Here is a 20,198-nt window from a genome sequence, read left to right as displayed (position 1 = left end):
CATGTCATGCAACATCATATGTAGATACTACTTTAGGGGCAGGAGCCATATTCCTGTCCTTGGTATTTATCTGTGTAGCTATGCTACTTGTATGTTCCAGGATAGTGAGATATTTGGGACATGTGTACTATGTCCTTGCTAAGGTGAATGTGTCCTGAGCCTTCTGAACAAATACCAGTGGTGAAGATAAGCCTAGTCAAGTGCAGTATGTCCTGTTTTCTTGGAAATCAAACCAGTCCTCTTTGTGTTTAATCAAACTGTTTCCTGCAATACTGCAAGAAAGATTAAGACTGACTTGCCTAATGTAATAAGGTTCATAGTTGTTCCCACACGTAGGTATAAAAAATGTTTTAATCTTGTAACATTATGTTACATGGATTAATATATGTTAGTTAGCAAGGAAAAAAGATTTAAGGATAACTTCTTGTAAGTTAAAAGGTGTTGAAATTCAACACATTAATTAAATAGTAGGTTCTAGGTTTATTCTTAGTGATAGACTCGGTTCACAGTGGAGACTGTTAAGTATATCAGCTTTTGGTAAAATAGTATGAAACGCTAGATTGACATTAGCCATAGGTGGTTTTCATAGCTGAATGTGTTGTTTCATGACTGTTTGATTTTAACAGACTAACTGGTCATTTTACTAGGCGGAAACTTGGGATCCTGGCAGTGCCTCCTGATGAGAAATGGAAGGCAGTGTTTGAAGAATGCTGGAACCAGCTTGGTTGTGAGACCCCAGGCCAGGGGGACAGATGGAAGGCTTGGGACAACATTGCGGTGGCCCTGACCACCAACCGACGGCAACATAAAGACAGGTTGGTTCCCAGAGAATGTAATCAGCAAGACAAAAAGTATTGAGAAAGAAACTGCAATCACATTCTACTCTAGACTAGAAACTCTGACTGTGAAAGTTCAGTTAAAACACCACCAACAAATCCTAAACAAAATCAGAACTCTTAATACTCTGCACTATAAACCCTTTCAGGGACTTACTGATGTTTAGAATTAGTTCAGTTGTTAGCTTCAGGGTTTTTTTCCTACTGCATGTGTCTCGTAAATAATCTGTACAATGTCTTTGTCCTTTTTATAACTGCAGCCCAGAATTACTGAGCCGCTCACATACTCAGACACTGGAAAGTTTGGAGTTCATTCCACAACACATTGGTGCCTTCACCCTGGAAAAATATGAAAATATAAAAAAATATTTGATAAAGGTATTGTGACTCTCAAATGCTCATATAGCTTGTTGGTAAGGTATGACATCAAGCTTACTTGCAGTAGCTTTCCTTAATTCCTTCCATATTTGCATTCTTCTAATCCATGTTGTATTCATTCATGTTTGCTCATAACTTTCTAGTTTAGTGAATTAAAATCTACAACTAAGACTAAAATCATTGTATACCTAATGGATACTCCCTTAAATTCAGTTTCTGCTCAGTTACTGTTTTAATTCTTACACATTGGATCCCAGCAAAGCATCTTGAAATGCTTGCTAATTATGGTATGTTAATTTTAATAGTAGTGGACAGATGACTAGTCCAAGTAGTAGCACACGTTCTTGTATTACCTTGACTCCTCTATGAGCTGTATTCAGCTAATACATAAATTTCATAATCCAAATAGTAATTTGTTAAATATAGCTCATTTTTTTAATGTACTTGGTTTTTTGTTTGTGTGTTTTCAAAGCCTGTTGTTGGACCTCTAATCCATCTTTCTTGAATTCCTGTTTTTTTTTCTTGTCTTGCATTGACCAATCTGCCTGGCCAATTAATATCTTTCACCTCAGGCTTGTGACACTCCCCTCCATCCATTGGGCAAGCTGGTGGAAACGCTAGTAGCTGTCTACAGAATGACCTATGTTGGAGTAGGAGCAAATAGACGATTACTGCAGGAGGCTGTAAGAGAGATTAAGTCCTACCTCAAACGCATCTTCCAATTGGTTAGGTAATGAGACTCTAATTTTCAAGTCAAACTACTGCTTAATTAATTAAAGATGTCTCAGGTACTGAAACCGTCTAGTGTTTATGCAGTCCAAGTATGCCAGTATCTTTACTTCGTTTTGGGGGTTGCTTTTATTTCTTTAACCTTTTTAAGAAGTCTTGAATATTCTGTCAAAATAGAAAAATTAAAATCTTCACTGCAGTGTATTACATCCTACATCATACTTCAAAATGTGGCTGTAAGAAGCTCGTCTTGAATGTGGGTTTCCAATTTAGTGTCTCTGGATGTCTATGCTGTGAAAAGACAGAGTTCAAAGGGTATAGAAGAATAGTGAGGACTGGGACTTGCAGTGTATTCCATTAAAGCTGTTACCAACATGGATGAGCAATGTTCCTATGAAGTGTTTGCTTAGATTCTTGAGAGCAGTTACAGCTTGAATTGGGTCCTGCCAATCTGAAAGCAGAAATACTGCAAATTATTAACTATTAGAAGCCTTGTGTGGAGGGAAGTAAGCGATGGCAAGATAGAAAAGGTATCTTTGGCATTGGAGGGGTTGGCCTTCCTAAGTTTTCTTCCAGGTAGATGGTACTGTACATCTGTTAGCTATGCTGTCTTAGTCCACCATGTATTATTTCAGCTGACTTTTCTTTTTTCTCTAGTCTTGCTCTTTAATGCTGTGATTTGTGGAAACTTCTTGAAATGAAATAAGATGTTATTGTGTCTATTGCTGTTTAGGTTCTTGTTTCCTGATCTTCCGGAAGAGGGCAGCACAATTCCGCTTCTGCCAACAGAGACAAAAGGAAGGCGATCATTTTGCAGTGGGAAATCTGACTCCAGATCAGAATCTCCTGAGCCGGGGTACATAAAAGAAGAAAAAAAAAAACCAAAAAAACAAAAAACAAAAAAACTACTAATGAAGGCTTCATTTTATTTCTCTTTGCAGTTTTCTCTCGGGTGGGGGAAGAAAGATATGCATGTTTAACTTATGTATATAAGCAGATTTTTTTTTCCTTTGGGTCTGATGATAGATTCTGATAGGCAAACTTCCATGTAATCATTGTAATAATAAGCATTTCATCCTTGTTCCATGCAATGGGTCTTTACTTAAGCCCAAACTTGCTTTTGTCTGTTGTGGGTAAACAAGTTCAGGCTTGGGCCTGGGCTTCAGAAAACTATTTGGGATATGAGCACTGGGGGTAATTCAGGTCCAGTGCACACATACTGCATCACAAATAGTCAGTCACGTGGAGCTCACTCTTGTGTCCATCGTTGTCCTGTTCACAGCAGCCTCAGGCATGGTCAAAACAAGGCAGAGGGATCAGTAGAGATAGGCTCCAGCGACCTGTGCAGACAGTATTAGTGGGCACCTTCAGCTTCCCCTGTTAGGACTACAGCTTGAGGCCAAGCAACTGCTGACTTTATGAAGCCTGGAGTGTGAGTGTGTGGAGCTAGGTCAGGTAATTTAATGGGGTTTAGTCTATTTTCTAGCTTGTGCTTTGAAGGTGAAGTTCAGCTGTCAGCAGAGGGGCTCAGATTGGGGGCTAAATGATTAGCATGAAGATACAGGTAAAACTCGAACTGTAATATAGTACAGTATTCAGCTTTTACATTATACAAGGAAGAAAGCCAACGTTCTGTTTAAAACACATAAACTACAAAAAACCTGCACCACAACCACTCTCCTCCTGCCCCAAACCCACCTGTATGTGGACTGTAAAGGAAAATTACTCCTAAGTATTTCTTCACAGATACTATTTGATGGATTTGTACTTATTTTATTATTCTTATCCCTTACAGAATAGGCTTGTGCTAAATGAAAGACTTGTTCCAATGATTTCTTTTTTCATTCAATTTTTATAGATAATTAGTTTTCTTAAAATGTCTTCCTCTTCAAACCACCCCCCTATCTTTTTTTTCTTTTTTTATAATAGCTATGTGGTAACCAGTTTTGGCTTGCTGCTCCCTGTATTACTGCCACGACTCTATCCTCCTCTATTTATGTTGTATGCTTTAGACAACGAGCGTGAGGAAGATATTTACTGGGAATGTGTTTTACGTCTAAACAAACAAACTGATATGGCTCTTCTAAGTTTTCTTGGCGTGCAAGCGTGAGTATGCTTCAACAATAAAACAGAACTCAGAAAAAGATTATGGCATGTAATTAGATAAAGCAAATAAACCCTATTGTCTAAAGTGTTTTCTTTGATTAAAATGCATCTAAACATATCTTCAGCTAATTAGTATGGTTAAGAGAGAGGGACTCAAAACTTCCCTCTTCCACAAAGCGGATGGGGTGGAAAAAAGATGGGCATTGCTACAAAACCAGAGTGAGGCATTTCAAATTAGGCTATTTTCCAGCTAATTGTGCTAAATGTAGTTGATCCTGTAGAAAGAGCTGTTGTATCTCATAGAAGAACATGATGACTTCATTTTCATAAGGTGAAAAACCCTTTAAGACTATGGTCTCTCAATAGACTGTTGTGTTTCTTGCAGGAAATTTTGGCCAGGAACTGTATCCATACTTGGAGAGAGTAGAAAGGTATGTTCATTGGGCCTTGACTTACAGTATGATTTGACCAGGCTTTTTGCTTAAGAGTTGCTGTGCTATCTTGTTTCCTTAAGATTTGTCTGCTACTTAAAAGCTACATTAGTGATTTCTTACAATAGCTGTCAGTCCAGCTTTGTCACTTACTGTCTTACTCTGTAATGAATTCTAATTCAGGAAGACATTTGCTTGGTTACCAGTTATGAAAGCGTGAGAATAAGAGTCTAGCAAGGAAGTTTTTAAGCTGTTTGATTAAGAGAGTTATACCATTGTATACTTTCTGATTAGGAGAAGAATTGTATAGTTTTTATTCTTAATCATTATCCTGCTGAAAGTGGCTGAACACTCGTCTTAGATGATAATAATAATATAGTACTCAATCTCTGTGCTCCAGTAAGAGTGGTTTAATAATCATAACTTCGAACAATATCAATGTTTACACTATACTTTTAAATTATGTCTGTTTATGAATCAGTGTACTATTATTGAAATTTTTTATTTCTTATAGTCATTTAGATACTCTTGCCTTCAGATCACCTCTTCCCTATTTATAACTGTGGCTTTTGCAAAGTCTGTAATAATCAGAAGTATGACTTTTCATCATAGAAGTTGCTGCACATGGATGAGCTGATAGTCCTTGATAGGGATTGAGTGTTACAAGTTTGTAATAATAACCAAAGCTGCCACTGAACCCCACCCCTGAGGCTATGGGTTCCCTGAGCAAGACAAGTCCCCTTTTTTCACAAATCATGAAGTTGAAGATTCACCTGAGAAAACATGATGCAAATCTCCACTCAGACTTTAAATGTTACAAAATCCAGAAATAACATGTTTCTTGAGTTCCTTCAGATCTTCTGTGGTTTTAGGTATTGGGCAAAATTCTTACCATTTGTCTGAAACCTTCACGCTTCTGACTGGGTTTTTTTGGTTATAGTGTAGAGCCCTTCCACTGTTAAGTACTATGTGGCATGTGCCTTCTCTGAATTATGCAGTATATGATGATCCCTGCAGCCATTTACCTTATTTGCTGGGTCACTCCTTCAATTAAACAGGACTTTTTAGCCCAGACATGTTTATCTACTTCTCTCCTCTGACCAGTTTCCTCATTTCTGTGAATTTCTCTAGGTCTTTTTGCATCCATCCATTCTCTGCCTGCTCCATTCAGAAAGACTTAGGCTCAGTTGCATATTAAGAGCTAACATTTATATTTGCTCTTTTCTGTTTGCTCCAAACCTGAGTCTCTGATTATTGACTGCTATGACTTTTCTAAGTTTCAACTGTTCCAGTCTTATGGTTCCCTCATAATTGTTAACCATTAAGATTTAATGATTCTCAGTCTTACCTGACCTGGAAGATATCCAACACCTGATTCTTGTAACGTACCAAGGAAATTCAGTACAGGTTTTTGTGAATTTTAAATGAAACTCATGCAAATTATATGTAGACAGATTTCCTGGATGACTTAGCATCCAGGCACCTTCCCCTTCCTTTGCACTGGAAAACTGGAAAAAAAAGTCTTTTATGCCAGTGTTGCATGATACTCTGCTGTTCTTCTGCTGAATAGTGATGGTGTTAAACCTTCATGATAAATCTTCTCATGATTACACAGGTATCATCAAATACAAAAGATGCCTGTTTTGCCTCTGCAGTTGAATGTTTACAGCAAATCAGGTAATTCTCTGAAATTCGTCTTTTAGTACTTTACTGTTCCTGCTATAGTAGTATGTAGTTTACTTGACTGTGATCCTTTACCTGTCACCTTTTCTTTGTTCACCTTCATAAGAGAGGTCACCAAGAAGTTTCAGAGTTCCTACTAAAAATGTTAGCGAATTCTCCCGATGGAGAATGAAGGACAGCCTCATAAATGTGACTGAGATGTCTCCATAGGACACCATTTAGAATCAAAAGCATGAGGATGTCCAATCAAATATGCATGTGAATTTCTAAACAATTGTGGCAAAATGACCTGTGCATGGTGAGCTTTTCTGTGTTTGTTAGCTGACATAAGGAATTCTGCTGTAAGAATTTAAGTAAAAATTAAAAGGGTTTTAGAAAGTGGTAAAGGTGCAAAAAAATTCCTATGTTAAAACATCTGAAAATTGCAAAGACAGTCTCACTTGCCATAGTGTGCCTTCATCCGGTAGTTATAGCTTGGGGTACTACACAGCCTTGGCAGCCATGGCTGTTGTGGTGTGAGTGATCTGCCTTATCTTCTTGGGTGGGGGGGGGCATGCTAGCTAGCAAATTGTCTTCCTAATTTAGATGCAGATCTGTAACTTCTTACTGTTATCCTGTTTTGCTTTTGCTCTCCTAATAGTACCACATTTACCCCAGCTGACAAGTTGAAGGTGATCCAGCAGACTTTTGAAGAGATCTCTCAGAATGTACTTGAGACCCTTCAGGAAGATTTTCTGTGGTCCATGGATGACTTATTTCCTGTTTTTCTCTATGTGGTGCTACGAGCCAGGTAGGCACTAAAAGTGGTATCGGTCATAAGCTGAGTATAGGAACTATGAGTACTTTTACCTGTATTAAACACTCCTGCTTCTCATTATAGGACTAACTGCTAGCTTTTTGTAACTTAGTAAATTTTCCATTTTGGCTGTTTGCTTTGACCTGGAAAAATTTTGAACAGTTGACTGTGAAATGGCTGTGACCTCAGAATGAGGTTAGGGAAAAGCATGTTTTTGCACAACACCATGTACAAAAAGTAAAAACATTATAATGGCATCTTTTGCTCACCTATTGTCTTTCCCTCCCCCATGTGACAGGATAAGGAATTTGGGGTCTGAGGTGCACTTAATCGAAGACCTTATGGATCCTTATCTGCAGCATGGGGAGCAAGGCATCATGTTCACTACCTTGAAGGTATGAAAATTATTCAGGGTTATTAAAAGCTTTCTTTGGAAATTAATCAGCTTTGAGCAATGATGATCAGCTTAGGACAATTGTATGAATGTTAGGTTGTAACTTTTTGGATGTTTTTATTGAATTTTTTAGCTAGGATGAGCAAGGAAACTTAACTTGGAGCTTAAGATAACCTAACAATTGCAGGTACTGCTAATAAAATGATGCAATGTGCAAACGTACTTTACTCAAATGTAATATTGGTTGCTGTTGACAGTTCTGAATGCTCACTTGGAGCTTGTCGTTCCCCTGCAACTTAACCTTATTCCCTTTTTAAAAATTGGAATGAAGTGCTACTTTGGAGATTAGCCATTCCAGTAATGGAAAAATCTAACATTACATTAAGGTGCGTCAGGAATTCAATTTCAGGGGGAAAAAAACCCTAACAAAATTACTGTGTCACTCTCCACATTCTATTTAGTATTTTTTTCTTTTTAAGTATGGAAAAAGAGAATCTGTTTTGATGACTACCCTATTGTGCATTAGGACCTCCATAATGGAAATGGGTTGTTTTGGTACCTCAGAACTGTTCAAACAGGGGGGTCTTGTGACAATTCAGCTGTGTGGTGCTTTTTTGTGGGGTTGTTTTGGAGGGAGGCTGTTAATCTGAAACTTAAAAATCTTAAGCTGAGCTGTTAGGTTAACATGATTGTATTTTCTGTCTGTGTAAACTGGAAATAGTTGGGTGCATAGGTTTCTTCATACCTGTTATTTTTATAGTTCTGCAAAAAGGGAAGGTTTGAGTTGGTTAAAACTTGTCAAAGAATCTATGTAGTAGAAGCAGAATCTTTCTTTCTGTGAGTGCAAGTGCTGTTTGAGACATTTATATTAAGTTTCTGGTCGTGGCTGACCCAACGCGTATTTGAACCAGCATTAAGGGATGAATATCTATCAGCAGTGGGTCAGGGTATTTATCTAGGTGATAGAAACCTTTGCTTTTCAGTCTGAATGCTTTTGAAATGCTTAATCCCTGCATCCTTGTCCTATAAGAAAATATTTTCTCTTTTGGGCCCTTCTGTCAAAGGGCAAAGAAAGACTTGTGAGCAAAAAAATGTACTTCATCTTGGGAAAGCTGGGAGATGTGAAAGTATTCAGAGTCCCAAATCATGCTATCTTGCTTCATTAGGAGTTGGACCTAATTTGTAACTTACAATCTCCTGTTGTTCTTTTTGCTAGTTTATGTATCAGAAGATTCTCATGTGTTGAGTGTCACTGTTATCATCACTGCTTGTAGAAAGCTTAGTCCTCTGTTTTCTTGGATAGAAAAAAAAAAAGCAACCTTTTTGTGTATGATGCTTTATCAGCTTGCTGAGAACTGGTATGTATGCTAAACTGAACTTTGTTTTAATTCAGGCATGTTACTACCAGATTCAACATGAAAAGCTTACCTAGACCATCATTTACGACCTGGCTCTGTGGGATATTCTACTCTGGAACTTCACTAATACCCACTTTCTTCCCTGAAATGGCATTTAGAAAATACTCTATTACAGTTTTGTTGTTACAGATGAAAATATTCAGTTGTTTCTTCTGAACTTCCAGTTTTAAGATTGGAAAACTGCAGCCAGAGGCTCTCTATGAAGTGGTGATGAAGCTAGAGACTTGGTTTGTCAAGTACTGGCCAAGAAGAAATAATTTCCTATTCTAACAGAAAGATTATTTACTCGTTTTAAATTAACAATGCTGCAAAAAGGCATGGCATCTACTTAGAGTACCTGTGAAAGTCTGGACCGCATGGCTTCTAAAGCAGTGGGTTTGTTTTTATTATTCCTGGTTTGTCAACAGAGATGTTTAAAGAGAATGAATTGCACCACAGAACCATTCAGTCTTCCTGAATGAAGCTATTATGTTTATTTAAAAAATAGAAATATGTTAGTATTTATAATGGGTAACCTATAGTGTGTTCAGCTGTAAAGGTTTTGAAGCATCTGTGTTGAACAGCATTGCTGAATGCAGTTATTAATGTACTGTTGTGGAAATAATCACACTGTTATGGACTTCCCTGTTTACTAGAATTATAAATATACAGGCATTCACCATTCTTTCTGTTTATGAAATAAATAAAAGGCACTGACCACTTTAAATTTTGGCACTGAATGAAATACCCAAAATCTGTAGTGTTTAGTTTTATTACCCTGAGGTCAGAGGACAAATGCTTTCTCTGGAAGCCAATGTGATAGGAGAATGGGAACATGCTCTTGAACAAGCTGACCATGGATTAGGTTTGAGACTTTTGCCTGTTAACTTATGTGTCAGAGTGAAAAAAGCTAACCTTGTTGCATTTTTGAACATGTAGAGAAAAGGTAACTTCCCTGGGGGATTTTTGAGTGTGTGTGTGTGTTCTTCTGTGGTTTATGGTTAACTTTATTTATACCAATAACACTAGTGGATAACTTGGGTATTGTAGGTGCTGTTCTTGACCATGGCTGACTCAAAAAAGGGGACAGAGGGATAGATAATAGATTGTTATAATGGCTTAAGTTATGTCAAACTACATTAGATAATGCTAATCATATTTTTGAAATAGTAATCATGGCTTCTGTATTGGCACCTAAATGGAAAGAAACCATATGTCAAAATACTGTTTTGAACAGTGACTGTAATGTAGCAATTTTCATAATAAAGTAAAAATGATTGGTCTTTCTGAAATTATTTTTAGTTTTATCAGAGAAGGGGAAAGAGTAATTCTGGCAAGATGATGTTTAAAACTACTGTTATACTTGTTACACTTGCAACAGACTCTAGTGATAACAGACTTCATGTTTGCAAACAGTTTTTTATTAGCTTAATCTTTTTAAATTATACTGAATAATTTGAGGAGAGAGAAGCAATAATATGAATAAAAGGGCAGCTATAAAAAGACGTTAACTGGGGGGGGGGGGGGGGGAGGTACACAACTAAGGGTGGAGACTAATGAAGTATAAGGCAGGAATTTGAACACTTAATCTTTTGTGCTAGATGCAGTCTTTCCATGCCATCATCTCTTTTGAACTCAATGTACAAAAAATATTTAACTGAAACCTGTAAGAGCAGAACTGCTCTTTGAAAGGGAGCTATGCTGAACAGCTGAGTAAATCAATGGCAATAATTTTCATCTGCAGAGATCTGAATTCAGGATTTTTCACCTTTTGTAGGAGTGTAATCATTAAAAACAGATTTGGGCTTTTTTTTTTCCCCTGCTGTAACTGTTCAGTGTTAGTGTCTGTTGTCTTCAGAAGTTTCAGAAGAAAGGAAGGATTTTCATCTTCAGCTTTGACGTGTGAAAAGCTTTGTTCCATATGACCTTACTCACACATTGATTCTGTGCCTTAAACTCAGAATGGAACTAGAGATGGGAAGTTTTTCCATAATCTTCCTGCCTTTCAAGAAGGAGGTCTATCTACAAATATGTAGCAACTTCAAATGTTTAACTTCATGCACTGTGAATGATGCAAAGTTGAGAACTAAAAAAACCAAAAAATACATCTGCTTTGTATATATACACACACGCACTTATCTACATCTACACAACCTCTTATAAAAAGTAGTGGTATCGCATATGAATTTAGCTTGCTGATTAATGGAAGCAGACAGCCTGGGCTGGATTATTTTTGGTCTTCCTGATATATAGCTTAGTTATTAGCTGAAGAGAATCCTAGGATTAAATGTGCTTCTGGCACAGATTCCACTTTACAGCCTATGTGGGCTGTGATGCATTAGGAAATTGGTACAGACCAGCTTCGATTTGCAATTTATATATTTCTGTAGCCTACAAAGAAATGAGTTAACCTGCAGGACTTCTCCAGATGTATTGCTTCATGGTAATTACTTTTTTCTCTTTTTTTTTTTTATCCCTAAATTGAAAGCTGGCTATTTCTTGTGCTGCAGCAGAAATCCTGTAACCAGCAACAGAAGATCAATGTGACAGTATTGGATATTCTCGTTGTAATTGTAGGTATGGTAGCTGAAGACAGCCCTCGAGATGAGTACCCTATTGGCTGGGAAAGTTGCTGAGAATAAGAAACTACTTAAGTGAGAGACAACTTAAAGCAGGCTTTTTATGCAAGAAAAGGGTTAAGGGGATTTGTTCTCTTCTCCTTGGTAATGAGTAGTTCTAAGGTTAGGTTCCTGCGGATTAGAAAGGAGAGGATGTCCATAGATTAGCTAGGGCAGTGAGGTTACTTGCTCTACTAACATCCAGCAAATACTCTTTTCCTCTGGAAATTCTGCATGAGCTGAACATGGTGTATTCTGTGGCATTTGCAGGTAAGAAAATATGCACTGTACTGAAACCATTGTACTGCACAGATGCATTTCCCCCATGCAACTGTGAAATTAGTTTCTTCTCATAGCTACAGCAAAGCTAATTAAACTTGTGATATCTGTTTAATTCCCATTAGCTAAATATTGGAGATATGTATGAATGGGGAGTAGGGGCTCGAAAGAGAATTTTTCCCTTGCTCCTAATCTTCACAAAGTATTCTGACTTGAGTGCCAGGTGCTATACATTATTGACTTATTTTGCTGCAAGTAGGTTTGCTTCCTAACTGTACTTGTTTTTAGAAGCAGTTTTGGGAACTACCTGTTCTGGTATGTTGAGAGAGAATGTAGAGGAAAGATACGTGATTGATATGGGACTGTAGAACAAATCCTTTCTTTGAACTACCTAGCCATGTACTTCTAAGTTGGTTTAGTATCAGTGTGTTGATGTTGTCAGGTGGTGGTGGTTTGGGTTTGGTTGTGGGTTTTTTGGTGTTTTGTTTGTTTGGGGTTTTTTTTGTACACCCAAGCTGTTGGCAGTAAACAGCTGTAAGTAAAGCTGGCTGCCTCACATGACTACGGTGTGCTGCACCTAAGTATTTTTCTCTGAATGCGCTGCTCTTTTAGGAAGCAATGCTTTCGAGGCATTTACCCCCATGTGAACAAGGTACTCACACCACTACTGGAGCTGTAAGCTTTTGTTTTAGAGGGAGGCAGAACAAATCATCACTGAATATATCTGATTACAAAGAGCAATAGCATAAATTGTTCCATCAGCAACCTTACATGTGCAGGTTTGATTATCTAAATCTCACAGAATGCCTTACATGAACATAAAATGTATTCAGTCTTTTTTTAATCTGTACCACCTCAGACTTGCAATAAGTGGTTCTTGGGTCAAGATAAGGATATATGGTTTCAAAGGATAGGTCTCTACCTTTGATTGAAATGCGTCAATTTATTCTAGTACTATTTAGCGTTGTTTTTTTAGTTAAAATGCTTTCAAGCCTCAAAAAGTGTACAAGCAGCAAGATGGTTTTTTACACTGACTAGAAGAAGCTGACAGACTTCAGTGATGAGACTTGCCTAATTAAGTTTATTTAATGCAGAACAAAAGTCCTGAATAGAGCATGTTATTTGAGAGATGCTGAATGTCTCTTATTACCATTTTTTGCCTAATCAGTTTGCTGATTTATAGTGGCTTATTTGCAACAAAAGCTCTCCGAGTGTTCCCTGCCCTCAAGCTAATTTGCAGTCTTCAATATGCCAAATAATTAATTTCGACAAACTTAACAAGGAAAACGAGTCGTATCTTTTAAAAGTGCTCAATAACCTTGTCAAGCATATTAGCCAAAGAAGCTTATAAGAGCAGGGGGATTGATGTTCTGAATGTCAGGTTCTCTGTTGTTGTCCCCTGTAGAGGCCTGACAGCATCCAAAATTGTCCACTTTAATACAGTTTTTAGAACTGTCTTTAAAGCAGGGCTTGGGTTCCCTTGCAACTCTAGCCTTGTATCAAAAGACCTTCTGGTCTGTCTGACAAATAGGGTAAAGGTATTTCATACTCTGCTGCTGAAGGAAGTAAGCCCTGTAGCCCACATTTGCGCTAACTGATGTTTGTAGGCACGAGGTGACAGACTTCTTTTGACTCTAAATTTTGGCACACTCAGCATGGATATCTAGTTCTGTCCCTAATAATAGAAGACATTTCTCTTTGCCTGTTAATGAGCATCTGTAATTGTGTGCAATACATGTGAATGGGAAGGACCTTACACTGGCTGGGAGATTAGTCAGGTAAACCTTTTAGTAAGAACTTCCACCTAATTTACTTAGATCCCTGGGATGAGGAGACCCTGAGCTCTGGCCTTATAGTCTGTGTAGGTATAAGTCTTAGGAAATAAAGGCACAGTAGTAGTTACAAGTTTGTTTGAACTCTGACCTTTCCCCTTAAGGAAGCAATTTAGTGGGTCTTTTTCTAAAGAACTGCACAGAAGCAAGATACTATTCTTCCTCTCTTCTGGTAATAACTTATTCATCATCTATAGCTACTGACAGCTGCTGAAACCAGGCTTCACAGTTGGAAGCTGCTTTCCTTTTGTTGTGTGAAAATATGAAACAGCTACTACTTTATGAATGAGGTGAGCTGTGTTGTTAAGAACTTGACAGGTTTTGATGTTTAAATGCTGCTTCTGTCAGTGTGAGCATAAACTCTGTAGTTTAAAAAGGCAACAATGGACGGAAGGGTTACTAATGCCGTGTTTATTACTAACCCTAGCAGCTCTCTGATAGCTATGCCCGAGGATTTCACCCAAAAAGGCAAGCAATCAGCATTCAGTAGCTTTCCCAGTTTTTCTTGGAAATCCAAGGTCAACCTTTAAGACAGTGTGTCTAAAACTTCTAAACACACTCAAGTTAATCCCACATCTGTTCTCTATGGAAGCAGTAGTGATACCAGAAGCTACAAGGGTCCATGGAGGAAAAAAAATAAATTAATCTCTCGAGTATTTTAAAGGGGTAACAGTATTGTTAGTATTTTAGCAGAATTGGAAGTATTTTAGCATCTCCAGAAATGTTCTTCTTTGTCTCTGTTTGCAGGATGATTCTCAGTAGTGTATTTAAAAATGAAATAACTCTTCAGTAGAAGATTGTAGAATGTTTTTTCTTTGACAGCAACAGGGTAACTTGCTTTGGTTTAGTTCTTTCCCCTTCTGAGTCACTGTGCTGTGTAAGATCTATCTTAGCTGAGAAGAAATAAATATGATCCAGCTCCCAAAGGCTAAAAGGGATCGATACCTTGATGAAGGTATTCCTAAGACTATACTGGAGACGGCTGTGGGTTTTTTTTTTCTATTTTCCTTTAAACTCCTCTGTTTTGTAATAGAATATAAGCAATGCTAATTGTCAATATGGTGACAATGCCAGTTTAATAGACAACACTACATGAACAAAGCCGGTCTTAAGATTATGGTAATTTCACTACAGTTATCACAAGAGAGAAGATTCGGTTTTCAGTATGCATCTGAGGAGTCTTCTACAAAAAAATTGAGGGTTTTTTCTTGTCTATTTTGAGGTTAAGGGGTCTTCTAAACTTTATTTTAACTAGTTAAATCAAAAAGCTTTTGGAAATAATTCCTGTCTTTCACAGGTTTCCCTATATGTGTTTGTAGGGTCTCACCCTACCTAAAAGGGCATGCAGTCTGATGCTTTGAAGCCAAATAGGACAGTACATAGGAAAAGCCAGATCTAGACTTGAAATAACTCGAGTTTTATTCTGGAGAGAACTGGGCTTTGAATGGGAAGTTACTGTAAGTACAATGTGTTGAGAGCCTTCTGGGTGACAGAGTATCTTTATGGATAAAAGTTGTATATGCTTTGAGTGAACAAACTGCTATAAAATCATACATCTGGTAAGAGATGTATAGTAATAACTAAAGTTGATCACAGCTGACAACCAGAATATATCTTTAGATGTGAGATGGCCAGACAAATTCAGTTAGGGTTACGGGAGTTGCCCCAGAAAGCCCAACTATATTATAAGAGGGATTTTACTGATTTATTCTTTTTTGAGGGGGGCGAAAAAGATGGGTTGTTTGGGGGGCTTTTTTGAGGGATGGTATGTGATGAGATTTTTAAATCTGGACTTTCAGTATGTGAAATATAACATATAGATGAGGAGTTGGCTCCTTTATAGTACATCTGAAATGTTTGGACATGCTCTTTTCTTTTGTCTTCAAATATCCTTTACCACAAAATTGTAATCAGGATTTTGAATTGGAAGTATGCTGTTGTATGTGTGTAGACTATATAAAGCAAAATAAACAACTATTGTACGTGGGAATCAGCAGACATCAGCAGGGTCTGTCTTTAGTTCTTGAAAAATCATCTGAAAAAAACCATAAAAGCTAGAGAAGCTTTAGAATTAGTAATAATAACAGGAAATGGGGCTTCTGAAATGTCGCTAATGGGATAAGCTGTCAGAAGTTTCCTTTTAGAACATAACTTGCATATTGAGTACTATCTCTTTGTAAATGCTTCTGCAACTGAATCTAGATCTACAGACTCTTAGTTTCCAAAAAGAGGCAGGGGACAGAGATCAGCCAAGCTGAGGGTTACTTATGTTTGCATATTGCTGTTATTCAGGGAAAACCAGGAGCGCCACTGTCCTGATTTTACTTTGCAACATAGGGATTCCTCTTTCCATGTTTATACCATCCCACAGTAAAGACTTGTGTTCTACTCCTAATGTCTTCAGTAATTAAGAAACAGGTATTCATGACTAGATTTATATGGCCTGCTTTGTTAAATCTATCATTAGGCAGATCAGCTAAGCTTAAACAAAGGGGAAGGCAAACTCTTAAAGGAAAAGAGCTCAGACTACTGAAAAAAAATGAAATAATTGCAGCTCAAAATCCAGTTGCATTGGGTATTGGGGGAGGAGCAAACTATATTTTTGTTAGTCTTTGGAAGAAGAAACCATAATTTTAAAAGCAGTCTTTGGATTGAAATTTCAATAAGAAGTATCACTGAGTGCCCTGTAGAGGTAACTTGAAATGAATTACCAATGCTCAGTAATAAAGTGTTTGAATCATAATCTCCTAACTTCTAATCTTTCTTTTTTCTCCCTTAATTTCCATTGCCTTCTGAAAGCAATTTTATGGTTTAGCAGGAGAGAAGCATGTTTTAAAAATCAGTATTAAGAAGTGCAGTAAAAGTGACAGTAATGCCTTCTGCTTTTATAAGCAGATCAAGATAATACTTTTCCTGCTTGTACCTTTGATGTTTTCTGTCCACAGAACAATCTAGAGGAAAAGGGTGCCTTTTTGCTTTACTAATCCAGGAGATAAACTACTGTATACTTAACAGAATTTGGTAAGGCATTCTCTGTGCATACAGTGTCACACAGTGGTTCACTATTGGCTGAGGTGCTCAGTTTCCTGATGTTACAGGTTTTTTTAACTTGTACTTTGAATCATCTCTTGAGTGACCTGTTTAAATATTTAACTCTTTAAGAGTAATCTTACAGTACTGGTAATTGTGGCAATATCTTCAAACTTGTATCAAAGGTGATTTGGAGTTAGATCAACTAGGATGTTATGAAAATTCTGAATTACTTCAGAACTTTCATAGATAGCTTCCTGATGCTTTGGGGTATAAATGCACCTTATGCTCTTCCCTGGGGAATTTCTATACTTGTTTGCAAAGAAGATTTCTGAGAATTCTCTGAAGCAATCTTGTACTGCATTGTTGCCTATTAGCAGTAGGTTGGAGAACTTCCTCCATTTTTAGTCTAAGGGAACATTATATGTTGTCACAGAATTTTAAGGGAGGGAAGGAATTTGGAAGAAAATTTTAGAAGGCTTATGTTTTATATGTGAAAAGTTCAGTGTGGCACAGATACAGATTAATTAGTCTAAGTGTTGGCTTCCTGCATTACTTAAAAATTCATATTTTAAAACTTAAAGGAAAAAAATAAGGTAGTATATGCTGCTTTTTATAATGAAAGATATTGGAGGGGTTTTTTAGATTAGCAAAAAACTTTGCCTCTATCTCTAAAATTGCCTGAGAGAGATGATGATACCAGTAAGGTAAGGTATAGGGGTTTTCTTTAATTTGGGTTTGGGGTTTTTTTGTGTTTTACTTCACTATGAGGAAATAGAGGAAAATAATGAAATCTTTGTGGAATGAATCCTTCAAAGACCTTAAATTCTAACAATGATAGAAACAGGGTTCCCTTTTTTTTTTCCAAAATATGTCTTTGCTCAATAAAAAATCAGTATAAACTCCAGAGACTTTCAGTTTTAATATTGCGTCAATAACAAGAGGAATTAAATGTAATATGTTTTTGAATATGGTCATTTTCCAAGCTATATTGATGTAAAACAAGTTTTAAAAGTCTTTGGAAAAAATTACAACTTTCCATTGTAGTGCACATAAGCTGAGGAACAGGAGATGTACCAAATAGCTTGTTAATTTAGATGGCTTAATGAAGCAAGCTAATGACAATTCCATGAAGGAAATAAAATGTCATACTACAGTTGAGGTTGGTCTGTCTGCATTTTGGATGCTGATGGGTAACTGCATTTACAGGTGGGACTCGTATTTAATTTATGCTTGCAACCTGTTGTGCACTTAAAATATGAATGGTTGCCCCCCTTCTTTTAATTTCTGCTTTCTTATCAACCTAAAATACCTGACAGTATTCTGATATGAGTGTACTCTTTTCCCTAGTTCAGCATCTATCTTTGTGAAACCTGCTTGGTGTGAATGCAGTACTCGAAGTGGGAGGAATCTCCTTGAATAAAGGAAAAGATGGAGGTGCCAACAGTCTGCAGTCAAGATAATGGTACTCCTAACTTTTGCATCTCTTTTTCAAAGAGAAAGAAAACTGACAAAAGTTTTGTTCCTTGGTCTCTGTAACTGTTCTTCCATTGAGTCATGAGAGAGATGAACTTGTCTGGAAGTATTAATGCTTAGTAATTGGAATGATTCTTGATGTTTAATGGTGGTGTGCAGTTAATTTAGAGAGCGTCAGAAGAGAATACCTGGCATTTGTTTCTGGCTTACAGTCAAGGGTCTCTGCAGCTGTATCAAGAATGACTAATAACTGCAAGAGGGGTTTTTTTTTTGCTTAAGGAAATGATTCTGTGTAGTTTGAAGATTTGTGCTTCTGTATGGAACAATTTGGTCTATTTGAGCCCAGTTTGATGTAGGGATAGCATTCTAGGAGTTAATTAGTACAAGTCATCTCAAAAAGAGACAACCAGTAATGAGGAAAAGATCTTAAAAAGTGCCTCCGTGAAAGGTAGCATTCTATTAGGCACTAGGAAGTTCCTGTAGAATAGAATCATTTTAAGAAAACTGTGTTTGGGGAGGTATTTTCCTGTGGGGCTCACAATCAGGGTTCATGGAGCTTATCTGTAAGTGCTTAGATGTCTGCTTTCCAGAAAAGATGATTCTTTTGATAATGAGGTACATTTCCAGGCTTTCCCAGTTTGGATACTCAATAATTCTGCCTGATGATTGAGGCAAAAGTCCCATCTGCAGAATCTTAGCAGGCAAGTACCTGTATAAATTCATGCATAAGGAGAATACCTCAGTGAAACTAAAATCGAAGACATATCTCACATAAGTGTTGGTAACATTGAGGTCTAGAGCTGATACAGGAAACAACTAACTGTAATAAAAATTGTGCTCAGGAGAGAAATAAGTAAAGAAGGGCTTCCATGTTTAGGTTAGCTGTGGTGACTGGATGATAGTAGCTGATGATATTGTCTGCAGTAGGGAGTACTCAGCTATTCTGGGTCTGCTGGATGAGCTTTAGTTTTAAGAAATTATTATTTTGACTTTGGCTGGTGTAACCTTTGAAGCTCCTAATGTCTTGGTTTTATTCAACGCTTCTTTTATTACTATTATTCATTGAAACATGCCAAGTTTAATGTTGTAAACAAATAAATATAAAGGAAAGTCTCCAGTTGCAATCATATTGTATGACTACTTTGGCACTAAAAAGCAAGAGACAGCTTGTGCTTACCAAAGTACACAAGAGTTGAGCACTTACTTTCCTTTGACATGCAATGGGAGTCAGGCATCCAGCTCTTACTGTCTCTTTAAGAACCCTTAGAGCTTAATAAATCCAACCTCTAGCATTTGGTATGGTATTGTATTAGTGCTGTTACAAACATTGTGTTTCTTGGGAAGAGTGTCACATAAGAGAAAATATCTCTTGTCATTTTTGAGGTAAAATTAAATTCCGCGCACTCACAAAAATCCAGTATATATCTAGGCCTGACTTTGTGTAACATCTTACCTATTTGTTACATCTTATTTTCTGCCTCCTTGAGATTTTAGAAAGACACTGGATTTTTTTGGTTTTCCACTGTATTAGAATACTGTTCCTAACAGATTAAGTGCTGCTTCTAATAGCAGGAACGGCTCTTCCCCTTTCCTGGGACATGTAGGCGTCTGTGACAACAGTATGTATTTGACAGGAATTTGCATTTTCATTAGTGATATTCTCCAAAATGTCTGCACTTCTCAAGAGTGGAGAAAAACAGATGGTCCCTGGCCTAAACAGGGTGTCATCCAAAAGAAAAGCCTATAAAATGAACACAGCAATTTTTTATGTTTACCTCTTCTCAAGTAGGAGGTACGAGCCTGAAACCAGACTGATTATGTGTGAGACTCCCTGTGTGTATTTCTCACATGTCAGTTGAAAATTGCTAGTATTGACCTAGCCCTGCTGGTTAATAACATAATAAAATAAAACTTTTATGCAACAGAGTAGATTGCAGGAAACAAGCAAAGCAGACAGGAAATGAGTGCATTTCTTGGAAGTATAAATTGAGGAAAGGTCCTTTTCAAAGGCCTGGGTCACTGTTTGGCTTTAGTTGGTCTTCTATTTGTACTGAAGTGTCTTGCGCTTTTCTGTTTCTTGGGCTCAGGTGTATCTCATGTTCTGACTCTAGTGCTACAAGAACTGAGTTTGCTCTGTAAAAGAGATGTCAATGGCGTTGGCATGTTATATGACCTGCTCAGATCTCGCTGGCTGCAAGCACTTTTAAAGGTAA

The 20,198-nt window shown here is 37.3% G+C and overlaps 1 protein-coding gene across 3 annotated transcripts in view; it reads left to right on the top strand.

Moving 5' to 3' along the window:
• Positions 1 to 20,194, top strand: part of ALS2 (alsin Rho guanine nucleotide exchange factor ALS2) — a 53,596-nt gene extending 33,402 nt beyond the window's left edge. For 2 of the 3 annotated variants that reach the window (XM_075028160.1, XM_075028161.1), the window contains exons 25-34: positions 648 to 815; positions 1,097 to 1,214; positions 1,787 to 1,944; positions 2,677 to 2,799; positions 3,873 to 4,049; positions 4,435 to 4,480; positions 6,096 to 6,157; positions 6,804 to 6,953; positions 7,258 to 7,354; positions 8,747 to 10,064. In XM_075028160.1, the coding sequence (XP_074884261.1) occupies positions 648 to 815; positions 1,097 to 1,214; positions 1,787 to 1,944; positions 2,677 to 2,799; positions 3,873 to 4,049; positions 4,435 to 4,480; positions 6,096 to 6,157; positions 6,804 to 6,953; positions 7,258 to 7,354; positions 8,747 to 8,785 (1,138 nt within the window). In that variant the 3' untranslated portion in view covers positions 8,786 to 10,064. Of the gene's footprint in view, positions 1 to 647; positions 816 to 1,096; positions 1,215 to 1,786; positions 1,945 to 2,676; positions 2,800 to 3,872; positions 4,050 to 4,434; positions 4,481 to 6,095; positions 6,158 to 6,803; positions 6,954 to 7,257; positions 7,355 to 8,746; positions 10,065 to 17,859; positions 17,975 to 20,096 lie in introns of those variants that run through there. The other variant, XR_012650439.1, reaches the window with a different exon arrangement.
• Positions 20,195 to 20,198: the final 4 nt, after the last annotated feature.

Source organism: Buteo buteo, chromosome 5, assembly GCF_964188355.1.
Source record: "Buteo buteo chromosome 5, bButBut1.hap1.1, whole genome shotgun sequence".
Lineage (NCBI taxonomy): Eukaryota > Metazoa > Chordata > Aves > Accipitriformes > Accipitridae > Buteo > Buteo buteo.
The sequence above is the reverse complement of the archived record's forward strand: the minus strand, read 5'-3'. Positions and strand labels throughout refer to the sequence as shown.